The 15,827-nt window shown below is 37.2% G+C and overlaps 1 protein-coding gene and 1 pseudogene across 4 annotated transcripts in view; one reads left to right on the forward strand and one right to left on the reverse strand.

The window, feature by feature from the left end:
- Positions 1-15,763, forward strand: part of XIAP (X-linked inhibitor of apoptosis) — a 42,131-nt gene extending 26,368 nt beyond the window's left edge. For all 4 annotated transcript variants that reach the window (XM_058536644.1, XM_058536645.1, XM_058536642.1 and 1 more), the window contains 2 exons: positions 4,168-4,368; positions 11,260-15,763. In XM_058536644.1, coding sequence (XP_058392627.1) covers positions 4,168-4,368; positions 11,260-11,453 — 395 coding nt within the window. In that variant the 3' untranslated portion in view covers positions 11,454-15,763. The remainder of the gene's footprint in view (positions 1-4,167; positions 4,369-11,259) is intronic.
- On the reverse strand, positions 8,788-8,964 carry LOC131401401 (small EDRK-rich factor 2-like; annotated as a pseudogene).
- Positions 15,764-15,827: the final 64 nt, after the last annotated feature.

The raw sequence follows: 15,827 nt of genomic DNA on the forward strand, positions 1-15,827 counted from the left end.
GACTCTTGCTCTAGTTTAGGATTAATGTTTTTAAATTGAGATATAATTCATATAGAAAAATTTCACCCTTATAAAGTGTACACTTGAGTGGTTTTTAGTATATTCACAGAGTTGTGCAACCATCACTACTATTTAATTGCAGAACATTATCATAACCCCAAAAAGAAACCACATACCCATTAGCAGTCACTCCCCATTGTCCACCCCCACCCTCAGGCACAAACAACCACTAATCTACTTCTGTCTCTATGGATTTGCCTATTCTGCACATTTCTTATAAATGGAATCATATATGTGGTTTCAAGGTTCATCCATGTTCTAGTACTCATATATGAGTATGTCATTTTTTTCTTTTTCTTTTTTTTTTTTTGGTGAGGAAGATTGGCCCTGAGCTAATATCTCTGCCCATCTTCCTCTATTTTTCATGTGGGATGCCACCACAGCATGACTTGATGCGTGGTGTGTAGGTCCGTGCCCAGGATCTGAACCTGTAAACCCCAGGCCGCTGAAGCAGAGCGCACGAACTTAACCACTATGCCACCGGGCCGGCCCCTCATTCTTTTTTATAATGGAAAAATATTCCTTTGCATGGATAATATCACATATTGTTTATCCGTTCATCAGTTGATGGCCATTTGGGTTGTTTCCACTTTTTGGCTATTATGAATGATGCTGATGCTGCTATGAACATTTGTGCACAAGTTTTTGTGTGGACGTATGTTTTTAAGTCTCTTGGGTTGGGATTGGGTTGGAATTTAGGGATGTAATTGCTGGGTCATGTGGTAACTCTATGTTTAACCTTTTGATAAACTGCCAGACAGTTTTCCAAAGTGGCTGCACCATTTTATAGTCCCGCTGGCAGTGTATGAGAGTTCCAGTTTGTTTCTCCACATCCTTGTTAATACTTGTTAACAATAAGTGCCTGTTACTGTCTGTCTTTTTATTACGGCCATCTTAGTGGGTGTGAAGTGGTATCTCATTGTGGTTTTCTTTTTCTTTGTTTTTTCTTTTTTTTGTGTGTGAGGAAGATCAGCCCTGAGCTAATATCCATGCCAATCCTCCCCCCCCTTTTTTTTTTTTGCTGAGGAAGATTGGCCCTGGGCTAACATTGGTGCCCATCTTCGTCTACTTTATATGGGACGCTGCCACAGCATGGCCTGACAAGTGGTGCAACGGTGCATGCCCAGGATCCAAACCCATGCTGCCAGCAGCGGAGCGCACGCGCTTAACTGCTACGCCATGGAGCCGGCCCCTCATTGTGGTTTTGATTTGCATTTCCCTGATGGCTAATGATGTTGAGCATCTTTTCATGTGCTTATTGGCCTTTTGTATATCTTCTTTGGGGAAATATCTGTTCATCTCCTTTGCCCATTTGTTGGTTGGGTTGTCTTTTTATTATTAAGTTGTAGGAGTTCTTTATATATTCTAGTTCTTTATATATATAAGTCCCTTTCAGATATGTGTTCTATAAGTATTTTCTCCCATTCTGTGGGTTTTCTTGTTGGTGTCCTTTGAAGCATGTAAGTTTTTAGTTTTGGTGAAGTCCAATTTATCTATATTTTGTTGGCTTATGCTTTTGGTGTTATATCTAAGAGACCACTGCCTACTCCAAGGTCACCTATGTTTTCCTGTAAGAGTTTTATAGTTTTAGCTCTTACATTCAGGTCTTTAATATATTTTGAGTTAATTTTTGTATACGGTGTGAGGTAGGGATCCATTTAATTCTTTTTCATGTGGGTATCCTGTTGTCCCTGGTTTTGGTTTTTAGAAAGTTGAGCTTGAGATAACCTGCAGGATATCCAAGTGGGTGGATATGAAAACCTGGAACTCATATAAATGAGAGTAAAATTGTGATAGTAGGGGAAGTTTCCAGAGAGATCGTGAAAAAAAAAAAGAGTCAGTGAGGGAATGAAAGAGAGCCACTATCAATGTCTATTTAAGTGGGCAGAAGGAGCTAGCAAAACAAACTGGAAACAAAAGTCAGAGATAGTAGAACCATGAAAGAGTGATGTCCAGCTGCCCTCTGGACAACTCCACCTAGAAATCTCAAAAGCAGCTCAAATTCAGCATCTCTAAAAACCACTCAGACTGAATCAAGTCCTGTTGTTTTCCTCTCATGTTGGTTAATAGTACCACAATTTCACAAAGTTGCCTGGTGATTTGAGTCATTCTAAGCTCTTTGCTCTCCTTAATCCCTCTACATTTAATTAATTGCCAAGTTTGATGGCGTCCGCCTTTTTAATATTGTCTAAAATCCACCGATAATCTGCCCTAGTTCCTGCTCTTATTTCTCATCTGGACCATTGTAGTAGTCTCCTAACTGGTCTTTTGTCTGCATTATAACCTCCTGACAGAGTTTCCTTTATCAAAGACAAATCTTAAGTTACTTTCCTACTTAGAAAATATCTTTTGTTACTTACCATATAATGTTCCTTATAGTCAAATCTCCTCATGTCTCCCTTTCCAGCCTCCTCTTTTAAAAAATGTTTATTAAGGTTTAATGTACATACAAAAAGTGCTTAAAGTGTACTAATCTTAAATATTGAAGTCGATGAATTTTAACATACATATATATAAAATATGTTATATATATCTGTGTAACCATTACCCAGATCAAGATATAGAACATTTCGACCACCCCAGAAAGCTCCTTCAGTTCCCTTCCCAATCAATACCCACCCTTCATTTATATTCTGACATCTGTTTCCATAGATTAGACTTGAACATCTTATAAATGTAATCATACAATATATACTCTTGTCTCTGGTTCATCCTTTTTTTTTTTTTTTTTTGTGAGGAGACCAGCCCTGTGCTAACATCTGCCAATCCTCCTTTTTTTTTTTTTTTTGCTGAGGAAGACTGGCCCTGGGCTAACATCTGTGCCTATCTTCCTCCACTTTATATGGGACGCCGCCACAGCATGGTTTGCCAAGCAGTGCGTCAGCGCGCACCCGGGATCCAAACCGGCGAACCCCAGGCCGCCGCAGTGGAGCAAGCACACTAAACCGCTTGCACCACCAAGCCAGCCCCTCTGGTTCAGCATTATGATGACATTTTGCTCATATCTATAAAATTCATTCATGTTGTCTGTAGCAGTAGTTTTATTCTTTTTTCTTGCTGGATAGTGTTTGAATATACTACAATTTACTTATCCATATACCTGATGGGTAGACATTTGAGTTTTTTCCAGTTTAGGGCTGTTATAAATAATGTTGCTATGAATATTCTTGTGTATGTCTTTGGTAGGCCTACATACTCATTTTTAATACCCTAGAGTGGAATTGATGAGCCAGAGGGTATGTCTCCTTTAGCACTTACCTACACAACCTGTAATCCTACTTTCAGTATCATTAAAGTGAGTTTCTATTTGCTTTCTTGCCTTATCTCGTCCAACCCCCTTGGCTGCAAAAACTAAGTCTGAGATAGGAAACTGATACATTCAAGGTCACAAACTGGGACTTTCTCCTGTTTCCCATGATTTTTTCAAAAAAATTGCTAATGACTCAGTAAAGATATGCTCCCTTTAAGTACCTTAGGTTAGTTGTTAATGAGTACAGTTGATTTGAAAAAGTTCAGATTTCTGAAGGATTTAACCCTTTTCTTATCTGTTTGACCTTATCTTGCACTGTTTCATCATAGTCTTGTTTTTTTTGTGTGTGTGTGTGAGGAAGATTGGCCCTGAGCTAACATCCATGCCAATCCTCCTCTTTTTGCTGAGGAAGACTGGCCCTGGGCTAACATCTGTACCCATCTTCCTCCACTTTATATTGGATGCCGCCGCAGCATGGCCTGACAAGCAGTGCATCGGTGGGTGCCCGGGATCCGAACCCCGGGCCGCCAGCAGCGGAGCTCGCGCACTTAACTGCTGTGCCCCGGGGCTGGCCCCCATCAGTCTTTAAAGCACTTAATCTCAATTCATAGTGCTACAAAATACATATTCACTGCATTTTCAATTATAAAATTCTGAAAGTGATCCTTCAGTGCCTAAATATTTCAAAATCTTCTTCCCAAAGCAGCTTTGGTTTGCTGGTTTATTTATTTATTTAATTTTGCTTGCTGCTTAAGTTTTTTCGTTGTTATTGTTAACTATACTTTGCTGTTGAGTTGTATTAATGAAAATAATTGTTTAAATTCTGTGTTCTTTTTCCTTACCAATTTTCATTTCAGATGACACCATCTTCCAAAATTCTATGGTACAAGAAGCTATACAAATGGGATTCAGTTTCGGGGACATTAAGAAAATAATGGAGGAAAAAATTCACACATCTGGGAGCAACTATAAATCACTTGAGATTCTGGTTGCAGATCTAGTGAATGCCCAGAAAGACAATACACAAGATGAATCAAGTCAGACTTCATTGCAGAGAGGTATGCATGGCTGTTTTTAAAAAGCAAGAAACACCTAACAGTACTTCATTATGGATAGTATCTTCTGTGACTTTGTGGCCCACTCATTTCCCTCCTCTCACATCCCCCTTAAGATAAACTTTTTTTTTAACTTTTTATTATGAAAAATTTCAAACATTCAAAAATGGAGAGAATAGTATAATGAACCTTCATGTACTCATCAACCAGCTTCAATAATTATCAACACTTTTCCAATCTTGTTTCATTTCTTCCCCTAACTTTTTTTTTTGTTATAGTATTTCAAAGTAAATCTCAGACATCCTATATATCATTTACCTATAAATACTTCAACAGATATCTAACAGATAAGGACTTTTTGTAGAACATAACCATAATACTATGTGTTAGTCTGCCCAGACTGCTATAATAGAATGCCATAGACTGAGTGGCTTAAACAACAGACATTTATTTCTTAAAGTTCTGGAGGCTAGGAAGTCTAAGATCCAAGTACAAGCAGATTTGCTTCCTGATGAGGCTCCCTTCCTGATGAGGCTCCCTTCACTCTGTGTCCTCACGTGGCTGAGAGAGAGCACTCTGGTCTTTCTTCCTCTTCTTATAAAGACACTAATCCCATCATGGGGGTCCCACCCTCGTGACCTTATCTAAACCTAATTGCCTCCCAAAGGCCCCATCTCCAAGTACCATCACACTGGGGATTAGGGCTTTAACATGTGAATTTTGGGGAGACAGACATTTAGTCCATAACATAATGTTATTACACTTAACAAAATTAACAGTAATTCTATACTATCATCTGAAACTCAGTTGGTTTTAATTTTCCCCATTGTCTTAAAATGTATTTACAGTTGATTTGTTCTAATCAGGATCCAGGTAAGATTCACTGATCCATTAATTTTAAAAGTGTGAGTTTACGCTCTGTTTTAGATAAAGAGCAACAAAGGCTAACTTTTATCATTGTGTGTAGAATCTATAAGTTTTGTAGTTGAAACCATTTGGATTTACAGTGTTCTGCAACTTTTCATATGATATAAACATATAAAGGGTCATATTACTAAATAGAGCTTGAATGAATGGCACTCTAATACTGTGAATCATATATAGAAAGAGTATTAAATAATGTAGAAGAGAAGCATATAAACTGCTTTTGGGAAACAAAGATCAAAACTACAAGTTCCTCCTTTAAGGATGACAGCTACTCTAGAGCTTGCCAGCATCGTTGAAGGTTAAAGAAAAGGTTTCCAGCTGAATACATTTTGGGGTACTTTATTATAATCATTGTTCCCTCAACTCTTGACCGCCTCTTCCAAAACATGAGAATTTTCCTATGTGCTATTGAACTTAAAAGTTTACCTACTTTTTTTTTTCACATTAAAGATCCTTTTGATCTTTATTTCAGATGCTTTTGAAACATTATTCAGATAATTACATAAGTCATAAAACAGTATAACATCAATGATTTCTTAAAATTACATCAGTTGATGTAACATATTCAGCAGAAAGCTTACTATACTTTTGCTAAAGATGCATTTATTTAAGACCTACAATAGCTCCACTCGTCTTGGTGATGGTAAAAGAAACCGCCATTGACTTGGTCATCTTTTTACTGCAGTAGAAATACATAGAAAAGTGATTGTGTCATTTTTTTCCAGCATCTTAACCACAACTCAAGCTTAATTAAGTTTGACGATAAGGTGTTAGTTTTTATACCTGAAGGTGTTGTCTGTAACAGAAGGATTTAGTGAGTTGCAATAGAAGAGAACAAGGGACAGAGTGCATGGTGGGGGGGGTGTCTGTTCTCTATCCAACAGGAGTCAATGGGGGTTATTATCACTGAGACTACAAGCTAGGATGGTGTGGGAAGGAGGACTTAAGCAAATGGCAGCTCTCAGGGGTGGAGGTTGGAATTTATCAGGTCTCCTCTCCTTAGTCTCATTAAATTGAGAGGCAGTTAATTGATATAGGCTATTTTCTCATGCTGGAGCTGCTTGCCTGTTTCTCTTCCCAAAAGCTGATGAGGAAAGACTTGCACTAAGAATCTTTTAATTCTATACAAAATAGAAGGTGTGCCTAATTGAAGTAAAGCAGGTGGAAGTTATTAGAAAAAGTACATTATTGTTGCTTAGTGAGAAATCCTAGATTTAATACTAGTTTTTATCCTAATGGCTGTGTGACAGAGAATGCCCCAGTAAACAGTCTTCTAAAAATAGTACCAAATCAGTATCTTGTTTCCTTTCTTTTTAAAAATTACGTAGTATGATATAAAGCCCTTTACTTCGTGTGTGTGCTAAAGCACTTATTTTAATCCTTATGTGTATATCACTGTATGTAATATAAAAATCAAATAACCCATACACATTTCTTTTTTTTTTTATAATTTTATTTATTTATTTTCTCCCCCCAAAGCCCCAGTAGACAGTTGTATGTCATAGCTGCACATCCTTCTAGTTGCTGTATGTGGGACACGGCCTCAGCATGGCTGGAGAAGTGGTGCGTCGGTGTGCACCAGGGATCCGAACCCGGGCCACCAGTAGCGGAGCGCGCGCACTTAACCGCTAAGCCACGGGGCCGGCCCACCATACACATTTCTTATCAGCCTGTCTTTCCACATGGATCTGCTCTGATAGTAAAATGAATAACATCAGTTTATTCTAGAAGTGGTTTAAAATAATGTGGTAAAAATCTTGGCAAATAACATCAAAAGTTATCTAGCTATTGCCTTTATTGCTCATGTGCCAGGAATCTCCTGACCTAGAAGAAGGCTTTGTAGGAAGTAGAAGGAGAAAGGTGCCATAGGGAAGGACATAGAAGCCAATAGTTACTTTGTTTAAAATTATTTTATTGAGGTCACATTGGTTTATAACATTATGTAAATTTCAGGTGTATGCCATTATATTTTGGCTTCTGTATAGACATATTTGGCTTCTTCATATGTATATTTGGCTTCTTGAAGGCATCATGTTCACCACCAAAAATCTAGTTTCCATCTGTCAACATACGTATGTGCGCCTTTACCCCTTTTGCCTTTACCCCATCACCTGCCTCTCAGGTAACCACCAATCTATTCTCCTTATCTATGCAGTTGTTTGTTTATCTTCCACATGAGTGAAATCATATGGTATTTGTCCTTCTCCATCTGACTTATTTCACTTAGCATAATACCCTCAAGGTCCATTCACGTTGTTGCAAATGGCACGATTTTATCTTTCTTCATGGCTGAGTAGTATTCCATTGTAGACATATACCACATCTTCTTTATCCATTTAACTGTTGTTGGGCACTTGGGTTGCTTCCAAGTCTTGGCTATTGTGAATAATGCTGCAATGAACACAGGGGTGCATATATCTTTTCAAATTAGTGTTTTTGTATTCCTTTCTTTGGATAAATACCCAGAAGTGGAATAGCTGGATCATATGGTAGTTCTATTTTTAATTTTTTGAAGAATCTCCATTCTGTTTTCCGTAGTGCAATATTTACTTCTAAGGCTAGAGTGAAGTAATTGCCAGAGGTAAACTAATAGTCTGGGGAACAAAAATCCGTGCCCATGGCATCACCATCTCAAGTAAGTGTCTGTATGCAAGGCTGAAATAAGGTAGGAAAAGTAGAGTTGATATCAGTGTTTGATAGGCATGATGTTTCATTCCATTGTGATCTGTAAAATGGAATTGCAAACGATCAGAACCAAGAGGAACCTTAAAGATCATATATAATAACTTTCATGACTTCCGTGAGAAAATTGAAGTGCAGATGTGCTGTTACTCAAGATCCCTCAGATAGTTAGGAGTAAAATTCAGGTCCAGTGTTCCTTTTTTTTCTTTAATTAAAAAAAATTGTGATAAAATACACATAATGTAAAATTTACTACCTTAACCATTTTTAAGTGTACAGTTCAGTAGTGTTAAGTACATTCACATTGTTGTGCAACCAATCTCCAGCACTCTTTTCATCTATAAAACTGAAACTCTGTACCCAGTAAACAACTCCCCAATCCTCTCTCCCCCCAGCCCCTGGCAACCACCATTCTGTTTTCTGTCTCTATAAATTTGACTACTCTGGGTGTCTGGCCTAGTGTTCTTTTTCACTCATTGCAGCATCACATCCAAAAATAATGTGTAAATTACTTAATTGTTTTCTTCCTCTTGATTTTTTTTCTTTTTGAGTTACAAGTCTACTTTTAATACTTTGGGGTGAGCTCCACAGTAATAAAAAATACTGGGAAGGGGTAACCCCCTCACCCCCAGGAGTGGTCCAAGGGGAGAGAGGCTACCTGAGGGGAAGGAGGCACGAAAGGGACCCACTGCAGACTCAGGGCAAAGGGAATGCCATTGGTGCCGGGACCTGTGAGCACTGTGGGAGGAAGCGAGGGCGTGATGGAACTGGCTCCAGGCACATGGGCAAAGGGCAAGAGGGTTAGACACAAAGCTACTTGGGTTCCTCCTTCTCGTTTGTCTTTTTCTGCTTCTGCTGCATGATCTCCAAGTCCTTCTGCTTGCAGGCGGCAGCAGAAAGCTCACCATCTCAGCGCTGTCCCTTAACCAAGTCTCTCTGCTTTTTCCTATTCTTCTGGTGGGCGAGCTCGTACTGGTTACCGTGGCTCATGGTGACGGCGTGAATATATACTTCATTCTGATGTTTTAGGTCAGATGCTTTCATATAATATAAATCAGTTTATAATGCCATCCCTTTACTTATGTCATTTCCTCTGCCCCAAATGCCTTTTCCCTGTCTATATACCTAGTCCTTATTCCCCACTCTACCCCCAGTTCCCTAAATCCATCTTGTGAACTCATCCTTCAAGGCTCAGCTCAGAGATCACTTCTTTGAAGTTTTCCCCAATACCCATAGCCGAGTTTGGAGCTCCCTCTTCTCCACTTTCCATACTGTTAGAGCATTTGTAGCATTATTTTGGAACTGTTTTCTTTTCTGTCCTGCCCATTAGACAAACTTCTTGAAGGCAGGCAGGTGCTTTATCTTCTTATTTCGCATACATTCCATGCTTGAGCCTAGAATTTTGATTATGCCCAGGAGGTTGCCTTTTAAGAAAAAAAGAAACCTTTTTGAGGCACAAATCAGGTCATCTCTCTGTAGGTTAAAACCCTTCATTGGCTCTCTTTGGATCAAGTTGGCTCTCTTGGGAGTTGGATCAAGCCCACGCTCCTTTACGTGGGTTGCCAAATCTTTTATGATCAGGCTCCTGCTAACCTATAGCCTCATCTTATGCTGTTTCCCCCTCAAATTCGATTCCCAAGCCTTAACCTGTGCACTTGCAGGCCCGGTTCTGTTTCTCTCAATGGAGCTTGCTTATGCCATTTTCTCTGCCCAGAACACTTCTCCCACTGCCCCTATCTCCCAGGGCCTTCTCCTAGTTAACTCCTACTCCTCCTTTGGGACCCAGTTTAGGTATAATTTCCTCCAAGAGGCCTTTCGTTTGTGTGTGTGCGTGCACACACACGTGCACAGACTTACACCCTTCCTATGTTCTTGATAACACGTTGTAATTACTTTTATCATCACACTGTATTATAATTTCCTGTCTGCTTGTGTTCCCTTCTTGTCTGAACGATTGGGGGCCTGGGGTCTATAGATTTGTTAATTGGATCTCTAGTGCCTAGAACCCAATTAAGTGTTCAGTAAGTATTTGTTGAATAAAATTAAAGCACAGTTTCCCAAACTTGTTTTCAGAGTAGTGTTCCCCAGGATGTTAAAAGGGATGCCGTGAGAAAGGAGTTCCATAGTTAAATAGAGAAATGCATTGTGAATTTCTAAGAGGATATACACTATATTATACTGCCCTGGACTTGATAGCAAAGGTTCCCAAATGCCTGTGTGCTCAACCCCAGAAATTTTAGATTCAGTGGATGGAGCCCAGGAATGTATTCTTTAAAAATGCCCCAAGTGAGTCTTAGGTGAGGCCAGATTTGAAAACCACTGGTATACAGTGATTACAAAGATTGTGAAAACGTGTGATGCATTTGGAATTGTGCCTAGCTCGCAGTAGTGAGTGCTGTATTACTGTTAACTGCTGCTGTTGTTGATGGTGTTGTCATTATAGTTATATATCACCATGAAACACATTTTTGTGGCATGTTTGTTAACATTTCACAAAACCTGGTTTGGGAAAGGCTAAATTAAGCAAGTGCTTTAGTGCCACCTATATATTGATGACACCCAAATCTCTGTTTCTAGCCTTGGCTTCTCCTGACCTCAAGATTTGACTCTCCATTTGCCTACTGGACATTTTTATATGAATGCCCTACAGACACTTCAAAAATATCTTGAAAATTCCAAACCTATTCCTCCTTTTATATTTCCTATTGGCATCACCATCCCCTTGTCAGCCACGCTGAAAATCTTGAAATCAACTTTATTTTTTCTTTCTTCCTCACCCCTCACATTCAGTCAGTCACCAAGTCCTACTTGTCCCACTTCAGAAGTGTCCCTCAAATACATCCCTCTATTTCTAGAATAAACCATGCCCTTTCCATATGCTGCTTATTTTACCTAACCCTTGCTTCTCTGCCTGGCAAATTGCTGGCTATGTTTAAATGTCACTCTACTTCTCCCCTCCCCCACCCAGCTGCCACCAAACTGTGAAGCCTTCTCCAACTAGTCTGAACAGAAGAGCTTGTTCTCTCATCTTGTCCCAGAGCACTTTGTACGTAACTTTATTATAGCACTTATCACTTTGTACTTTGTGCTTACCTCCATAGCCTCAGCTCATGTCCTCTCCCACTAGCGTGCGAGCTACTTAAGAGCAGATGCCATGTGTGAGTGAGTCATCCTCTCCTCAACACTTGATTAGTGCCTAGCACATAGTAGGGGTTCACATTGTTTCAGTGAATTTAGGCTACTAAGAAAGTCTAAAATTAACACATTTCTTTTCTCTTTGTGCAGAGATTAGTACTGAAGAGCAGCTAAGGCTCCTGCAGGAGGAGAAGATTTGCAAGATCTGCATGGATGAAAATATTGCTGTAGTTTTTGTTCCTTGTGGACATCTGGTCACTTGTAAACAATGTGCTGAAGCAGTTGACAAATGTCCCATGTGTTACACAGTCATTACTTTGAAGCAAAACATTTTTATGTCTTAATCTAACTCTACAGTAGGCGTGTTATGTTCTTATTACCCTGATTGAATGTGTGATGTGAACTGACTTTAAGTAATCAGCATTGAATTCGATTAGCATTTGCTACCAGGTAGAAAAAAGTGTAAACTGCAATGTTATAGTTGGCAATCTAAAATTTGAATTTCTGGATTTTTCAGGATATTAGCTGTATTATCTATTTTTTTTTACTGTTATTTAATTGAAACCTTAGACTAAGAAGCATCATATTGTAACTGATCACACTATGTGTTTGTTGTAAACTGACTTAGTTTCTATGTGTAAGAGAATTAATCAACTGAACTTTTCATTCTTTTCAGATAGGCTTAACAAATGGAGCATTCTGTTTAAATGTGGAGATTAGAGTTAATCTCCCCAATCACAATTTGTTTTGTGTGAAAAAGGAATGAACTGTTCCACACTGGTGAAAAGATAGAGATTATTTTCAGATGTTTGTCTTTGTGTTTTAGAATTCTGTCCATTTTCTTTTAAAATTTTACACATGTACTGGGTAGCTGATTTAAAAAATGATTTTGCTATTGTTAAAAGGATATTTAATAATAGAATACCATCTAGCCTACATGTACTAACATAGAAAGATGTCAAAGCTATATTAAGTGTAAAATGCAAGTGGCAAAACACTATGTATACGATGAGCCAAATGAAGGTGTGTGTGTTTTGTATATGTATAGGACAAAACATTTGGAAAGATATGCACCAAACTGTTAAATGTGGTTTCTCTTGAGGGGGTGGGGGGATGGGTCCCAGAGGGGGTTTACAGGGGCCTTTCACTTTCTACTTTTTTCATTTTGTTCTGTTTGAATTTTTAAGTATGTATTACTTTTGTAATCAGAATTTTTAGAAAGTATTTTACTGATTTAAAGGCTTAGGCATGTTCAAACGCCTGCAAAACTACTTATTGCTCAGCTTTAGTTTTTCTAATCCAAGAATGCAGGGCAGTTAACCTTTTTGGTGCCAATGTGAAATTTAAATGTTTATGTTTTTCCTGCTTTGTGGATGAAAAATATTTCTGAGTGGTAGTTTTCTGACAGGTAGACCATGTCTTCTTCTCTTGTTTCAAAATAAATATTCCTGATTTTGTAAAATGAAATATAAAATATGTCTCAGATCTTCCAATTAATTAGTAAGGATTCATCCTTAATCCTTGCTAGTTTAAGCCTGCCTAAGTCACTTTACTAAAAGATCTTTGTTAACCCAGTATTTTAAACATCTGTCAGCTTATGTAGGTAAAAGTAGAAGCATGTTTGTACACTGCTAGTAGTTCTAGTGACAGCTTTCCATGTTGAGCTTCTCATGTCGTCTTGTATCTTAAAGTTTCATGTGAGTTTTTACCGTTAGGATGATAAGATGTATATAGGACAAAATGTCAAGTCTTTCCTCTGCCTAAATTTTTTTTGTTTTCTTGACTAGTAATAGTAATAGATACTTCTGAAATAAATGTTCTCTCAAGATCCTTAAAAACCTCTTGGAATTTATAAAATATTGCCAAGAAAGGAAGAGTAGTTGTTTGAATATTAAAAAGAAAAGAAAAGAAAACTTGAGTAAGAATCAATATAGATAAAAAATCTAAGTTTAAAAATGCTTCATAGAACATCCAGGCTTTACATCGCAAGATTCTCACACAACCTGTTGTAGAGGTGAGTGAGACATTTTACTGCAGAGAAAAGTTTAAGAGTGAAACTGTTAAAAATTATATTTTCATTGTATTTTCTAAGAGAAAGAGTATTGTCATGTTCTCCTAGCCTCTGTTGATTACAACTTTAAGTGATATTCATTTAAAGCATTGCAAATTTAAATGAGAATTTTTTTAATTACATAATGACTGCCCCGTTTTTGTTTTACTATATAAATCCTCAGCTCTTTAACTTTGCGCTGTGTTCCACTTAGATTTAGTTATATGTTCATTAAGTTAAATTTTACATGTTTAGTCTAAGCTTTGAATTTAAATTACAAGGGGAGAAAAGTGTTAAAAGTTTTTAAAATGTGTTTTCCAGGACACGTCAGCTCCAAATCAGGTAGTTAGTTCAGTCTAGTTGTTGGCCAAGGACTGAATTGTTTTAACATAAGGCTTTTCCTGTTCTGGGAGCCTCAGTTCACTAAAACTCATCTTTTAAAACTTGTATGTTTAGAGTTAAGCAAGACATTTTTTCTCCCCATGAGTTGTGAAATTTAATGCATGAGGCTGATGTGGCTAACAAGTTTATTTTAAGAATTGTTTAGAAATGCTGTTGCTTCAGGTTCTTAAATCACTCAGCACTCTAACTTCTAATCAAATTTTTTAAGACTTACCGATGTTTGTCTGTATTCGCACTATAAAAAGCACTGGATCCTTCCCATCTAATTGTGCTAAAAGTGATCACTTGCAAGGTCAAAAATATAAGCAGATCCAAATCTCTGCCTCTCTCTTTCCCAAAATAGTTCTCAGTATCTACATGTAGACATTCTTTTTCTGTATAAAGTTCACTCTAAGATTTTGAAGTCACCACCTATTTTACTATGTTTTAGTCACGTGAAGAGTCAAGCTGTTTTGTAATAAACAGTTATCTTTATTCGTAATAATTTGGTGTGCTGATCAAAAGCCTTGTGTTAATTTTTGAGAAATGAGTTTAATGTTTATAAGATAAATTCCAGTTTATTAGTGAATGGCTTTATATTGCCTTTCTTACTAGATTTGTTTTTTTTTTTCCCCTTCGATTAGGGGCAAAGATGGGGTAGGGTGGATATAGTGAATGTATATAATGTGCTTTGGCCCTGTGTATTATGATCTTTTGTGGATTTTGTTGTTATAGTATTTAAATTTGGGTAGTTTTTTTCCTGTTTTCATTTTAGTGGATAGAATTTGTATTTTGAACTCTGAATGGAGACTGCCACCACGCATTAGTTGCATGTATTGTACCCTTTTAGCCACAAATCAGTGTTTTATTTTCTGATTACCCAGTTGTTGAATGGCGAAGAGGGGTAGAGGGGTGAGAGAAATGGGATGGGTTGTGTATCATTTCCATTAGAGAAATAAGAAAACAGGAGAGAATATTTGACAGATGTAGTTCTTTTTTCGCCAAATCTGCTTTTTAAAAAAAGTTAGCCATTTTTTCATCTAGGAAATGAGAATAATACCTGTCTTAGAAAGTTATGAGAGTTCAAGGAGACCATGTATGTAAAATACTTGCTATAAATGTTAATTCTCTTTCTAACACTCTTTTACCCTGCATGGGATTACCTTGACTCTGGAAATTTGGGCTGAAACTTAGATGATAACTCTTTCAGTGACACTTACTCATCTTTTTTCGTGTTTCTCATAGTTGAGATGTAAATTATAATGAAAAGGTCAAGCCCTTTAAAAACTTGAAAAAATTATCAAATTTAATTGAGCTTTCCTAATAGAAACAATTGACTTATTCCCATCTTCATAATCCGTTTCAATTTGACTCTTATACACTTAGCATTGTGAATTTTATTTGCAGCATAATGGAATCAGAGGGTGTCAGAGCCAAAAGCGACCTTAGAGAGTATCTCATTCATCCCCCTTCTTTTACAGATGAGGCAACTGAGGCTCGAATGTGAAGTGATTTGTTCACAGCCATATAGCTAATTAGTGGCAGCCCAGACTGGGCCATGGTTTGAAGGTGAAAAACTTTAAGCTCTCTCTCCTGGGAGCTCTCAAATGTTTATTTTTTTTCAACTATTTCTTCTATACCATAACTTTCACTACATATTAAATGACACTTTATAACTAATACAATAGGACAATCCTAAATACATATATCTTCCAAGTGTACAATACTACATTAATGTTTGGGTGGTAAGATTCTATTTTGAAGTCTCAAAGTTGCAGGTATTCGTATAGATTTTTTGGCATTTACTACATTCTTATTGTATATCATTAATGTAACATTTAAAATTACTATATATTTTGTCATTTTGTCTATACTTAATAATAGATTTGCATTTTTGATTTGATGTAACAAAGGCTTTAATGTAATTTCTGTTAGAAAATGTTGCATTTTTTCATTACTGTTATACTTTATCTAACCCAACAGAATGACTGATTATGTCATTGTATTAGTGTTGTGAATAATTATGTGAAATGTTTTCAGATAGAGTACTATATTTGTGAATATAATTTTATGGCTTTTTTCATTTAGTAGAAATCTTTCCATCAGTATGGAAAACGAAGAAAATTGCTTTCTACTGTATCATCTGGCAGTCGTCATAGATTAAAGCTTATTTTTCTGTGAATAAAACTTATTCAATAAAGTACTATTCTTTAAAATATCTTATTACTTTGTATTTGTTTCACTTTCTCAGAAAAAATAAAATAGCCCTCTTAAAATACTAAAACAT

Source organism: Diceros bicornis, chromosome X (genome assembly GCF_020826845.1).
Source record: "Diceros bicornis minor isolate mBicDic1 chromosome X, mDicBic1.mat.cur, whole genome shotgun sequence".
NCBI classification, from domain to species: Eukaryota; Metazoa; Chordata; class Mammalia; order Perissodactyla; family Rhinocerotidae; genus Diceros; species Diceros bicornis.